Raw genomic sequence first — 14,815 nt, 5'->3', positions numbered from 1 at the left:
ACCTGTCACTTGTGTACCCTCACCCCCCGTCTCTCTCTGTCTCTGTCTGTCTCTGTCTCTCTCTCTCAGACACACACACATGCACACACACATACACACACATACACACGATGGTGGTTGTGGTGGTGGTGGTGGTGGTGGTGGTGGTGATGGTGGTGGTGGTGGTGGTGATGGTGGTGATGGTGGTGGTGGTGGTGGTGGTGGTGGTGATGGTGGTGGTGGTGGTGGTGATGGTGGTGGTGGTGGTGGTGGTGATGGTGGTGGTGGTGATGGTGGTGGTGGTGGTGGTGGTGGTGATGATGATGATGGGAGTTGTCGATTTAAATTACAGGTTACTATGCTGACCCTTCTGGTGGAATGGGATGAGGACGGGCACCTCAGCACTTCCAGAGATTCCAGGGAGAATAGGACATCCCTCTGTGTGGTGAGGAATGGTTAGGGCACACACACACCGAGTGCAACTGGTTCCAGGACCCTGAGGATACCGAATGGTGGGACTGAGCATTCGTTCCAGGTCTTCCTATTACTGAGTCTTGCTCTTGGGAGTATGGAGTAGGAGGGAGGGAGTAGGTGAATGGAGCAGACCTGATTGGTCAGTTTCACTCTTTTTTTTTTTTTTTCCTTTTTTTTCTGGAGCTGGGGACTGAACCCAGGGCCTTGCGCTTCCTAGGCAAGCGCTGTGCCACTGAGCTAAATCCCCAACCCAGTTTCACTCTTTACATGGCCAGTGTACCTTCCACTGCCCGACCCTAGGAGACAGGGCTATTCACTCACCCCAGGCCTGTGTGTTAGGCCTCCGAGGCGGGGTTCGTACCATTCATCCTGCTCCAGCATCCTGCCCAGCCTAGTTCTGATCTTATCTTTTCATCTTCCGGTCAAAGTTTCCCAGGGGAGATGGAGGTGGAGCGGGAGAGGAAACAGGTGGAGGTGGACTCTGCTTCCCCAGTAGAGGGAATCTGAGAGGAGGATATGGGGCTTGTCCAAGCAGGAAGCAACTTAGCCTTGCGGGAGAGACAAAGCTCTTGAAAGGAATGTGGACTCGTCATCGTCCTTCCAAGAGGCTGAATTCTAAGACCTGCCCTGCTGACTTTCAGGGATGCTTGGAGAGATGCTTTGTGGCCTTGGCCAGACACCTTCCTGGACACTAAGGGCATACAGGTGAGAAGACAGGTAGGACTTCATCGTTTGGATAGGTTACTGTCTAATGAGTGACATCAAGCAAAATGTTAGTAGCTACCACATGGGTCGGAGAACCTGCAGAGACCATTACAGAAAGCCACAACTAAGGCGGGCAGTGGTGGCACACGTCTTTAATCCCAGCACTTGGGAAGCAGAGGCAGGAGGATCTTTGAGTTCGAGGACAGCCTGGAACTCACGAGGTGAATTCTAGGACAGCCAGGGCTACACAGAGAAACCCTATTTTGAAAAAGAAAATAGAACAGGAGAAAGGAAAGGAAGGGAGGGGAAGAGGAAAGAAAAGAAAGGAAAGGAAAGGAAAGGAAAAGAAAAGAAAAGAAAAGAAAAGAAAGCCTCAACAAATAAGTATAGGAGAGAAAAGCCGCACTCTGGAAATCTCAACAACATGGCTGCCTAAACAAGGCCTGAACAGTGACCACACCAGTTGACATGCCAGTGTGGATACGGTTATCTCCAGAGTCCCCATCTCTGGCTACAGGCCATTAATGACTGCCTCGAGGAGAAGTAATCTTCCCTTGGGACGAGTGCTCTCATTGGTCATTCAACACCACATGGTCAACACTAAATGCACTCAGCAGACTATATCGTATGTACGTGTACATGTGACAAAAATTAAAGAGAAAAAGAACACACCATTTAAAATAATTTAAAAACAGGAATTGAGCGGTTTAACAAAAGATCGTTTTTGAGTGTATTGAAGGATGATGGGCAAGTTAACGTTCAGTGACTCATATCTTGCAGTGACTAACACATTATGAGCAACGGGCACAAACAGCCAAACGAAACAAGCAGAGCCCAGATCATAATGATAGGGGATTTCATTCCAACACAGAGAGGTCATTCGGGTGTTTTAATCAGCGGGCTCAACTTCATTGGCAATAAGACCGATCCTTCAAGACGCACTGAAGGCGTGGAAGGAAGGCTTCACTGGTACTATCCAGTGAGATCACGCTAAAGCAGGGCTCAGAGCCCTGCTCACTTTCTTCTCAGGGTCCAGCACACCAGCGGCTCCGGCCTCCTGTGTTTTTTGTAGATGGCAGTCAGGGATGCACGGGGCCATCAGTAAGCATTTACCACGGGCTCTGCCACGTGCCAGCAACTCTCCCCGGGGCTTTATTATCTCATCTCATCCTTACAGTGGCCTTCTGAGATGCGTGTCTCCGTTCTCATTTCTTAGATGGAGGAACCAACTTGATGAGATTCAGGAACATGTCCTACGTACACAGCTAGTGATCGAATCTGATCCCTCTTGGGTCGCTCTTTCCACCGCTTCACACTTCTAGATCCATCGATAAGACTCATATTATAGTGACTTGAAACTTCTTCAGTTTAAAAAAAAAAAAATCACAACTCCGGCCAGGCGTGGTGGCACGCTGCTAATCCCAGCACTTGGAAGGCAGAGGCAGGCAGATCTCTATGAGTTCCGGGCCAGCCTGGTCTACAGAGCCAGTTCCAGGACATCCAGGGCTCAGAGAAACCTTGTCTCATAAAAAAGTAAAATAAAATAAAATTTAAAAAACAACAAAAAAATACCACAAGTTGAAAATATACCTTGTGTATGTGGTGGCGTATTCCTATAATCCCAGAACTCAAGGACTGAGGCAGGAAAATCATGGATCATTTTTTTAAAAAATGAAAAACAAAACAAAAAAACTAGACATAAAGGAAGGAAAATACCCACGACCACCACCACCTTGCTCTTAAAAAAAAAAAAAAAAAAAATCAATCCTTACCAGGTATCCTCAGTTCATTGCTCTCTGTCGCCCCCTAGAGCATGCAGCTGTAGGCACTTCTAGGTGGGGAAAGAAACGGGAGAATGGCGCGCGTAAATCCCCATCTGTGAGAACCACTCCCCTGCAGAGCATCCTCTGTACCCCTCTGGCTTCTACCCTTCTGAAGGAAAGGCTAGGCCAGAGCTAGTGTGATCAGAGTCGGGCAGCCAGGAGTGCACTTCCAGGATGGCCCTCGACGCAAACAAATGAAAGCTCCTTCAGCGGGGCTTCCCAGAGGAAACCAACCCCACTGCGCTGTCAGCTTGACTGGGAGTGTGGGAAGGCCCAGAGTTCCGGCCTCGTGTCCAAAGCCAGAAAACCAAATCCACAGCGCCTTTTACACGAAATCCTTGAGCAAAATCAGCCTCCAAATTTAGCATCACTGGGACTGAAGGCCCTTTCGGCTGTGGATTATTCAGTTTGGGTTTTAGCAATGTGGGGACCTAATCCCCGGGGCTGGAAGAGTCCGGCTGGCTTCCTGCTTCCGGGCTGGAGTTAGGCAGTTTGATAAAAAGTCATCTGAGCCTGAATAACCACATGTTTGTCTTTGCCCCATTTATCCTGGGGCCCTGGGATTTCTTCTGGAGTAGTTAATGCCCCCAGCTCTTCCTCTGTTTATTTTCTTTGGTTATGTTCCCATAGCTGATGGATGTAGGAAGCCGGTTAGTCCATAACTGGTTGGTTGGAGGCATGTAGGGCACAACCAATGAAAAGAATGCGAGGCTTTAAGAAGTTCAAGAGAAAGAGAGTTTCCTCACTGGCCGCCTTCTGGTGTCTGGAATTACACCTTTAGGCATTTAATACTTTGAGTTAAACATTAACTCGTGCTTGTTTAAAATGGCAATACCCTGAGAATGGCCAGTACAGGCAATGATCACACTCAGTGATTTAGATCACTCCATCAAAAACCAGCGCCTCTCCAAACGAAAAGGACCGACTCGCTTCTCTGCCTTCGCCTCCCAAGCCATCCATCGCCTCCCAGAGGCTTGTGCCCTCTACTGGGTCTTTCGTAGCCTCCTCCCTACATGAAAACCTTTTCTCTTTGTGACTACTTAACCTGGATCAGGTGATTCAATGCCCAGCTTGTGCCTTCACCTGGGCCTGCTTTGAGGGATGCCTGTCATTCTTCCACAGGTTCATGTTAACTGAATCAAGGATCTGAAGAATCACGTGAGGCCCTGTTCTGCCAATCAACAGCTGTGCTATGTAGAGCAAGTCCCAACCTACTTAAGCCCCCCTCTTTGTATATATTTTTAAATTGTTATGTTTGTTTATTTAGTGTGTGTGTGTGTGTGTGTGTGTGTGTGTGTATGTGTACACGTCATGTTGTGTGTGTGGAAGCCAGAGGACAATCCACCTGAACCAGTTCTCTCCTTGTCCCACGTGAGTTGAGGCTTGAACTCAGGCCATCAGTCTTGTCCTAAGTGCCTTTACTCACTGAGCCACCTTGCCAGTCCCCTTTCTATATTTTTTTTCCCTTTCTATATTTTTAAGATGGGAATAGAGATCCCATCTCAAAGGGGTTACGTCCGACAATCTATGAGATACGGCTGAATAAAATTCATTGTCTTTCCTGCTGGAAAGCAAGATGACTAACCAAATATTTTATCTCTCTCTGTTCTCCTAGCCATAGACTAGTGATTGTTGCCAACAGTTGGTGCTCAATCAATGTTTCAAACTGAAAGGATGAACCCAGGCTGGTGAGGCCTCCTTTAATCTTAACTGCTAACATGGCTGAGGAAGGAGGATCATTAGTTAAGAAAACTTAGGAAGGCCCTATCTTTAAAATGAAAAACAAAACAAAACAAAAAACCCCCAAAAAACAAAAACAAACAAACAAACAAACAAACAACACCGGCTGGAAAGACGGCTCAGCAGGTCGGAGCGCTTATCACACATGTCTGACAGCCTGAGTTCGATCCCCAGCACCCACGCAAAGGTGGAAAGAGAGAACCAGCTCCACAAAGTTGTCTTCTGACTTCCACTTGTGTGCTCCGGCACTTGCATGCCATATAATAATAAATGAAACAGGATAATTTTAAGAAGAATACAAAAAGGGATAGGGAGATAGTTCTGTGGCTAGCATGTGGGAAACCATAAACTTAAATTCCCAGGACTTAAGTGCAACAAAAGAATGACGAAGGGGTTGGGGATTTGGCTCAGTGGTAGAGCGCTTGCCTAGCAAGTGCAAGGCCCTGGGTTCGGTCCCCAGCTCCGGAAAAAAAGAAAAGAAAAAAAAATGACGAAGTAGCAACCGACAGTTACTGAGACAGCGGGGTTCAAAAACGTCTACACTTCCTATATATTTTCGTGCTGGAGAACAACATAAGCTTTAATAACTAGGGTATTTTTAGCCTGCAAGAACCTCGTGGGCAAATGCATGTTTTCGTTGACAAGGGCACCGTTGAGAGGTTGATCAAAAGGAGGAATGCTTAAATCAGAATTAATTTGCTTGCCTCCCTTCCACTAGACGATGGGCAAAGCACCAGGCTGAAGTGGAGCCCTACACCACGGACTGGACTTTGTTTAAGGGAGGAGTGAGGAAAAGGTTTCAGCCCTGGCTGACCCAGGAGCCTTCCGCCTTAATTTAATCTAGTTCCTGACCCGTGTCTGGATACCTGCGCAGGTGTTTCTGTCTCATGCTGGAAAACAAAGGACTAGGGCACTTCAGGGAAGCCATCAACTTGATGGGATTTAGAGTCACCATGGAGACAAATCTCTGGGCCTGCCTGTGAGGGTGTTTACAGAGTTTACCTGAGGAGAAAAGAGCCACCCTGAGTGTGTGTGGTTACGTCCCGCGGGCTGGGACCCAGACTGAATAAAACAGAGAAGATATGTAGAGCACCAGCCATCATTCCCTTCCCTCTGCTTCCTGACCGGATCCAGAGGGACCAGCAGATTTAGGCCCCTACTGAGATGCCCTCTGTGCAACGCTGAACGCCATCTTCCATGAGACCAAAGACCCCCTGCTTTCCCGGAGCCCGGAGAATACAAAGTAACAGAAGAAACTAGCCTGCTAAGGAAAGCCAGCGGGCATGGTGCTGGCTGCTGGGCCCTGAGGCTGGTCCAGGAGCCTGGCTCTTATCCCCCCACCCCCCAACAAGAACAAAAATGCCAACGGGGAGGCCACACAGCAGCTCTTTTGTGCGCCACTTGAGAGAAACTCGATGAATATGTACGGAATTCTCTCTCCGCGGAATGTAAAGGGACGGGGTGTGTCACTGGGCACAGGAGGTCAGATTTCACTGTGGACTGATGAATCTTTGTGCCCAGCGGACACTGCTTCAGGGGAACTGTGTGGCTGGGCGTGGAGCCATTGAGGGAGAGTTTTGGTTCTGAGCTTTGAAGCAAGTTATGCTGACTACGGAGCAGACTGGGATGGACTAGGAGAGGCTGTGGGCTGTCTGCTGTGGGGCAGGCCCATTCAGCCAGTTTCCAGAAGACACAGTAAGGCTGACCCTTTACGAACAAGCTCCCGTTTCTTCCCAATCTGTGTGGATGGGGACTCTTTACATCGGAGCCTTGTATCTTTAGATAGTACTTCCCCTCTACCTCCGAGCAATGATCCTAAGACCCTCACAGACTGGGCAGAGTTGGGAAAGAGCAACTGGCTGGGTGGCATCAGGACGCAGGTCTGCTGTAGGCTGGAGCAGCCAGGTCTGATTAACTCCAATCCCACTGTTTCTGCAGGGAACTGGGATTCGTACCACTGCCTCAGACAGGATAGATGCAGGGACTACTGTGCCCTCTGGGATGGATGTCCTAAGTCTCCCAGGTGACCAGCCATCCAGGTTGTCTGTCAGCCTGAGACAGGAAGTTCTAAGAATGTGAGACTGTCAGGTTTTGAACCTTTTTAAAAAATCCTCTTTGTTTTGAGACCCGGCCTCTTGCATCACAGGGTGGCCTTGAACTGGACTCGTAGTAGAGAATGACCTTGAACTTCTGATCTCCCAATCCTGGGACTAGTTTATATGGTGCTGGGGATTGAACCCATGGTTTTGTGCACATGAGGCAAGCACTCTACCAGCTGGGCTACTACTCCAGCCTCAGTCTTTGGATCTGTTGTTGTTGTTGTTGTTGCTGCTGCTGCTTTCCATTTGCGTTGCAGTTCTGGGAGTTCTATCCAGGGCTTCACTGGGGGGTTAAGGGTCACACTCTAGCACCAGACTGTCTCCTTAGCCTTGGGATTTTGCACTAAATTCCCAAGAAGACTGAAGCTATCTGGTTACCCTCCTTGGTGCTGGTTTATCCATCCTCTGACTACTCTCAGGAATCCATGAAGTCAAACTGGTCAGGACTGTGGCAAGCCCCTCTCCCACATCATCAGGGGGAATCACTGGAGTGGACAAGACTTCACTGTGACATTTGTTGTTGTTGTTGTTGTGTGTATGTGTGTGTAATGTATGTGTTTTGTATGAGTGCAGGTGCCCTAGGAGGCCTAGAGAGGGCATCAGATGCCCTGTGTTAGAAACATTCCAGAACAAGGTTCTCAGGCCTTCAATGACTCACCACCAAATGTGACATGTCTTTGTCGCCATAGTTCCTCATGCACATGCTCCATATCCCCCTAAAGGTTGTGTCATCATAGTCTTTCTATTATCCACACCCCCACACACACACCAGAATTACAGGTAGTTGTGAGTGGCCAGACTATGGGTGTTGGGGACCAAACTGAGGTCCTTTGCAAGAACACCTAGTGCCCTTCACTGCTGAGCCACGTCTCCAGCCCCTTAAATTTTGTTTCTCAATCAGCCAATGCTCTAAATGCTTTAAAAAGCTCAACACCCGTGACTGAGAGCCAGGAAGACCTGGGGTGGGGTAGAGACCCAAAGCATCAAGTAGGAAATGAGATCTACCCCATAGAGAGCTAACCAGGAGAGAGACTGGCATCAGGGACACGGGCCAAGAGGCTCCCCACAGGTCCCACTTAGTAAACAGCCCCAGGGATTTCCTGTTCACACAAGTGGCTCTTCAGGCTTCTGCACCAGCTGCCAATCGCATCCTTCTAAATTCCCAGATTGCTCAGGCCTCCCTGGAGGGGCCCCCAGACAAGTGCTCAGCTTTCCTGAGATCTCTGCCAGTGACTTTTTACTTTCCCGGCACCTAGCAGAGGGTGGAAGGCAAAAGCTGATTAAGCCACTTAATCCAAAGCAGAAAGGAAGCTTAAAACTTCACCTGCAGGAAATTGCTCCAGGGTCGCCAGATGAAAGGTCCACTCAGAATGGTCCTCCTCTGCCACCCCTCCCCCACAGCACACTTAGCTCACACTCCCTTCGCCAGGACTAGCTACTGGGTGCACAAGGGTTCTTGGTTCACATTTGTTGAACTTTCTTATAGCATTTGTTACAAGCCAGGTGTCATGGGGTGGGGCAAGTCTAGTGCCAGCACTCGATGGAAACAAAAGGATTAGGGGTTCAAGGCCATCCTCAGGTACGAAGCAAGTCTGAGGCCAGCCTGGGCAAAGACAACCCTGTCTCAAAAAGAACAATCAGAAGTCACGTGGCGTTTCCTGTTAATTATGGGATAGGCACTGTGATATACACTTTAAGTTTGGAAGGATCTTCTTTACTTATACCATTAGCCATTTGCACCCCCGACACACACACACACACACACACACACACACACACACACACACACACACCCCTATTCTCTTGCTAAGGAGAGCCTAGAATAGGTAGTTGCTGTGTCTTCAAAGGTGGCAAAGCATAACCAACCACACCTACAACCTCCAAAGGGCAAAGTTTCCTCCTAAGCCCTCCCTGGAAGCTGGCAGCGCGTTCCCAGGAGTTTCACTGTAGCCGATACCTGACAACAGGGTCACCATGACAGCAGTTGCCCAGGTTGGGTTTCAGGAATTGGAGGTTGCAGAAAGCAGTTGAGACTATTGACCTACTCGAGTGTCCAACTGGTGACCTTTTGGCGCCAGGTGGCTGAAGCTCCATCCTTAGAGCCCACTAATGTCCCTGTTTTCAGAACAGCCTCGGTAAAGCTCTGATGGCCCACCTACAGGCTACGTCATTTTCCTTGTGGCAACATCTCTTGCAAGCTTGAGACCCTTCTTATTTCATAAATGCCCCTTACCTTCTTGGGACCCCGGGCGTCGCCTTTTCACGTCTGGCCGCCTTGGCAATGAACTCTTACTAAAATGTTTGCCATTGTTTCAGCAACTGGCAGGCTGGCACACCAAACAGTGGGCATGATGAGCCTGACTCACTATAAAAGGGGCTGCTTGCCCCTCCTCAATCTCTCCTCACTTCTCTGCTTGTTCTCTTACCCTCTTCTCCTTCTGTCCTTTCTCTCTCCATGCCCCCTCCACATGCTCATGACAGCTCTCTCTCTCTCTCTCTTTCCTACCCCTTCAACTCCCCTTCCCATGCACTGAATAAACTCTATTCTTATACTGGTTCGTATGGCTGGTACCTCAGGGGGAAGGGATGCCTCGGCATGGGCCCACAGAGGCACCCCCTTCCCCCAAACCATACCTCGTCTCTACCAAACATATCCCTGGCTTCTTATTCTTCTTTATAAAAACACAACAGACTGGCCATCCAAGTGAGAACTGATGACGGGAACTTCTAAATGCCTTGAGGGCTCTTTCACCTATGCCAAATCGATCATCTAAAGGATCCTGTTTACCTTTGCCATTAACCGAATCCCCCCTCTGGACCCCTATTCTTTCACTATGGGGAGCTTCGGGGAGTAGTTACTCTCCCTTCAAAGGCCAAAAAGGAAAACAAGCCACGCCTACAATCTCCAAAGGGCAAAATTTCTTCTTGACCTTTCCCTTCATGTCTCCATGGCCCCAGCATGCATGCCCCAGGCAGCACTTGGATCCAGACATTCTATAATTCAGAGTGCTTTCTTTTCTCAGGGTTTCCCAGGGTATGGATGAGGAGGAGTGTGGATAAATATGCAGTAGAAGACAAAGCCTGGGATAGGTGAGAACTTTCCTCCACAGTCCTGTGAATGAATTGCCCTCTTGGGAACTCTGAGGAGGCAAGAGATTCCAGTCTGTGTCGGTGAGTAAGACAGAAGCCAAAGTCAAGCAGGCCTCTCGCACACCCACACCCCCACCCCAAGCCGCTTGTGGATAAGAAACCTGGCTACTCACATCTGCCTCATTCCAGAGTCCTGGGATGCAGAAGGACTCCAGCAGGTCACTACCGCACAGCAGCAAGATGCGCAGCTCTGGGGAGGGAGAACAGAGTTTGCACACGGCATCCGAGTGGGAATCTGGGCGACAGCTCTCAGCTCTCGATCTCTGCACTCTTGGAACTGTGTGGCTCAGGTCTCCTTGACAACCCCACGCCAGGGTATTTTAACATCCCCGCATTTACCCTCCCCATCTCCAGTGGGATTTCCACCCCTTTAGGGCCAGAGCAGGGTGGCCGGGCTCTCTAACAGTGGCAGTCAGCTACATACGTTGGCTTAAGGACTCAGAGCCTCTCTCTCTGTCTCTGTTATTTTCTTTTTCCTTCCCTCCCTCCCTCCCTTCCTGAGACTATAGCCTAGGCTGGCCTCAAACTTGCTGTATAGCTGAGGCTTGAACTCTGGAATCTCCTGCCTCAGCCTCCCTAGGGCTGGATAACAGACACTTATTTCTGTGTTCTCTCCATCTAGAGCGGGCCTTCTTGGACAAGTTCCAACTTGGCAGGGATGGGATGGAGGGAGACTGCTGGCTGCAACAGTGCAGTATCCCAGTTGATCGACTGTGGCCATAGGCCTCAGCAAAGGGCTCAAGAAGAGGCCTGGAGCCACCTCCCCTTTACGCATGGTGCTCGCCGCCTGTCAGTTGTTTTTCCTTCCCTCATTAAGCCCAATTTGAATTATTCCAGTGAGGCCCATCGCCGTTTAAAACTGGCAGCAAACGGTTGTGAGGTTCAATGGAGTGACATTCCTCAGAGTGTCCCACGTCTAGTGCAGATCTTAGGCTGCCCAGGTTTCTGCCTTATTCAGCATGTTGTACCGGAGACACCGAGACCTCTTGTGCAGAGCTGACCACCAGTCTTCCGGTCTCTAAGAGCCCAGGGCTTTGCCTGACTTACACGCCAGGGCTGGGCAAGGGCTTTAAGATGTCGAGCTTGCCCCGAGAGTCTCCAGATGGAATTGAGGCAGGTGGAGAAAGCAGCCACCACCTCATTGTCTCCGGGTCTTCACAGCCCACCCCCTCAGGGAACCCAATAAAGACTGAGAGTTTATGCTGCCTCTTCAGGCACAGAACCTTAATGTGTCTTTATAACCCCAGAGCCTGGCAGTGACTGGCCCAAGGTGGGTACTCAGACATGGTGAGTGGTTAAGCCAGTCAATGATGTGGTTACAGAGCTAGACGGACTGCCCGAGAGCCCCTAGACAACTAGGGGCCATTTCACAATGTCTGGTTGTCGTGCCTGGGGAGAGGAGAAGCGTGGCATCTGGTGGATGGGACACTGCTAAGTGAGCATCCCCACGGTGCCCAGGGCAGACCCACAACACAGAATGTCTGCCCTAAATGCTGGCAGCACCAAGGCTGAAAACCCTGAACTGGGTTTTCCATTCTTAAGCTAGAACTCACACTCTTGCTCAAGAATATTACAGGACGTTTAAAATGGGCTAAAGCCCAGAGAGGCAGAATGAAACCTCTGACCCACCCCAGCCCCGGCACCACAGCAGAGGTGCTTATTGGTAGAGACCCTGGTAGAGTCTGTGGTCCCATATGAAGCCACTGGAGGGCAGCAGTGATTTCCATATTTCCAGTCCACAAGCCCTGGAACTGGGGTAGCCATAAGGGAAGCAACCAACCCCAGAAAACAGAATGGGCTCACTGACGCTTTAAAAAAAAAAAAAAAAAGGTGGATTTTCCTTGTGATGTGCAAGGAGCCTGTGAGTACCAGGGCCTTGCAGGATATAAGGGTCAGTATGTAGGCTAGTTCCCTTTGCCCTCCACTGGGCTCTGCCTGCCTCCCCTGGTCATCTTGACCCAGGGCCAGCAGCCAGAATCAGTACTCTCCCTCCACACTCCCTGCTCAGGAATTCCAGCTATTCATAGCCCAGTGGCCCAGCCCAGCTCCCGCTGTACGGTACACCGAGGCAGCTGCCACCTGAACCACTGTGAACCTGGAGTCTGTCAGCAGGGGCTGCACAGTTCTCCTTTTCAGAAGCCAAGAATTCTTCGTTATCCCAGGGGTCCTTTTCCCTTCCCGAAAGCAAAAGCAGTCAGAGGAGGCCAGAGTTGAAAGCAGAGGTGATTTTCCCCCAGCAGGGACAGCATAGCCCAACTCAAGCTCTGGGAGCTGGGAAAGAATAAATGTATATTGAAAGTCCCAGGGCTGTTCTGAGCTCTGCTGGGCTGAGATGGCAGCAGGGTGACAGTCCCGACAGGGGACTGCAGGAGTGTGAGCTTAGGGCTTTGAGCTCGGACCTGACTGCTTCACCCAATGGTCTGCCCTTTGGATCCTCTGGGCTTACAGAACTTGCTTTGTGGTGACCCACCAGCCAGAAAGCCAGGTGTCCACTCTCCTGCAGACTTCAGAGCTGACAAGCAGATGTGTAAATGATACTAAAGTCCAAAAGGTAAACTAAGACATGAGGCTCTGGAGTTGCTTTGGTTCAACACAGTTTAATCGCGTGCTACCAGCACTCCATTTTTTTTTTTAAATTAATAATGGCTTTGCTTAGTAATCAGTTGTCACCATTTTACAAATGGTTCTAGCAAAGCAACAGGAGTAGCCCAGGCAGGACTACATCTCAGACCAGAGGTGTACCTCAAAACATTATCACATCTGCTGGGTATCAAGCATCAAGCATTTCCAAGACTCTCAGGATCACAGCAGGAGCCCAGACCACAGCACTGGCTCAAGCTCTCTCTCTCTCTCTCTCTCTCTCTCTCTCTCTCTCTCTCTCTCTCTCTCTCTCTGTCTCTTTCTCTCTCTCTCTCTTTCAGAGGAGTATCTGCAAGGTATCTAACACATCTTCAGAAGTAAAATCCGGCTGGGTTGGACACCAACTTGCCTCTCCTCCTAGAGATCTGCTGACTCTCCTCACCGCCTGTGCCAGCTCCAGTTCCATTCCCGCCGGCCTCTGCCATCCCTCTCCAGCTGCAAGCATTTGGCTCTCCCACCCACCTTTCACTCTGGAACCTCAGAAAGATTTCATCTTGCTGATCTGCTTCGATCATTTACGAAGCTGTCAGCTCCTTCCCACCTCCCCGACGGATGATTGCAACCAGCTTCTTCCTACTCTGGACTTGGGTTGGGCACCAGGGTCTCACACAGACATCGGGACACCTTAGCTTCAGTCGAGGCTGCAGGCAAGTCACGTGGTAGCTTTCAGTCAACTCTTGCTTCCTTCTCTACCTTAAAGCATTGAAAAGCCCGAAGCTACCTTGGTTGTGTGCAGTATCAGTGGACAAAAACAATGGTCTCTCTCACCAGCACTGACGCTTGACTTTCAATCTTTTAGATGAGGGAGGGGAGGCTGAGAGGGGAAGATTGATCTACTACTGGGGAGTGAGTGTAATGGGGAGACATTAAAAAGACTCTAGGTAAGACTATGATCGTACTCTGCAGAAGGAACATTCTGGCCATGGACCCAGCTGTAAAACCCACTCCAGGTTTCAAGTCTCCACACTTCCCGACATTGCTCCCAGGTGACTGGGGGCAAGAGGCTCCAAATATCCCCGCTTTCATGGTTCAACTCACCGATCTCCTCATACCGCATCACTGTGCCCAGGTTGGCGTTCTCATCTGTGGGGATAAAGAGGGAGGTGGGAGGGAGGGAGGGAGGGAGGGAAACATGGACAGATGGATGGGAGAGAGAGAGAGAGAGAGAGAGAGAGAGAGAGAGAGAGAGAGAGAGAGAGAAGAGCATTAGGGAGCTGAGAGCCTCCTCAATAATAGAGGCTGGGTAAGATGGGGAAAAGATGTGTCCAATGACAGGAAGCAGCTTCATCCCTCGCTGGGCAGACCCTCGTATTTCCGAGATTTTCGTAATTAGACCATTACACTGGGGAAACCATTGACAGACACATTCATGTTGAGTGCCTTCTGTTTCTGTATCCCAGGAGAACTGCCCTCAAGAACTGTGCCCTCAGAACCTGGGACACGGGATTTGGGGGGCACGAGAGGTGGCCTCCTCCCCCTTCAGTTCCTTCCTGGTTTAAAGAACCAGCAAAATTGGCATGTTAAGTCATTTCCTTAGTGGGATGTCACAAAATCTGGAAGGATCATGCCTCTGGCATCTGTTCCTGGTATGTATTGTCTGCATGGAGGTGCCCAAGGTACACAAGTGTGCACACACAAATCTACACGAGCTGCCTTGCCCCCATCTCTGCCTCCTCAGCCATCTCTTAGTTCCCTGTCAGTATGCCCCAAACTGGAAACCTCCAAAATGGCAGAGGCAGCCAGAGTTAGAGGGGAAAGAACTCTAGGGGCTGGGAGGTTCTCACCTAAACTGAGTCTTTGGGAAGCACCCAAAAGACAGAGGGAACCTAGGGGGAAATCCTGTATGTCCACGGGAGGAACAGACTCTGCCTGAACTGATCTGCAGGATCCAGGGCTCGTGGGGAACACCCAGTGCGTAGACACATTTTATGGAGTGCAGGGTGAGGAACGAGCCCAGGCTGGAGGAGGGAGAGGATCACCCAGATGCTCCCACCAGCTCTGGACACTGTAGACCTGGCATTCCTGTTTGCCTCTGGTCTCCGTCAACTACAGCTCTACAAATGACCACTCCACCAAAGGATGTCCAATTCTATTCAAGTCGTTGCAACAAACACCGTGGGTGGGTGGGTAGATGGGGGACTTCTAAACAACAGAAATTTATTCCTGAAAGTCGTGGATGTTGAAAGCCCATGATAAAGGAGCCAG

General features: G+C 50.0%; 1 protein-coding gene and 1 long non-coding RNA gene across 3 annotated transcripts in view; both read right to left on the bottom strand.

The window, feature by feature from the left end:
* The window catches only part of Nmnat2 (nicotinamide nucleotide adenylyltransferase 2), a 178,106-nt gene that overhangs the window by 13,467 nt on the left and 149,824 nt on the right, over positions 1–14,815 (bottom strand). For both annotated transcript variants that reach the window (NM_001048042.1, XM_087580180.1), the window contains 2 exon segments: positions 10,084–10,160; positions 13,649–13,693. In NM_001048042.1, coding sequence (NP_001041507.1) covers positions 10,084–10,160; positions 13,649–13,693 — 122 coding nt within the window.
* On the bottom strand, positions 1,828–3,586 carry LOC148001681 (uncharacterized). The gene is made up of 2 exons (XR_015635550.1): positions 2,931–3,586; positions 1,828–2,675 (listed from the first exon to the last, which is right to left on the bottom strand). It is a non-coding gene; the product is annotated as an uncharacterized LOC148001681 (long non-coding RNA).

Source organism: Rattus norvegicus, chromosome 13 (assembly GCF_021556685.1).
Source record: "Rattus norvegicus strain SHRSP/BbbUtx chromosome 13, alternate assembly SHRSP_T2T, whole genome shotgun sequence".
Classification (NCBI taxonomy): Eukaryota; Metazoa; Chordata; class Mammalia; order Rodentia; family Muridae; genus Rattus; species Rattus norvegicus.
The sequence above is the reverse complement of the archived record's forward strand: the minus strand, read 5'-3'. Positions and strand labels throughout refer to the sequence as shown.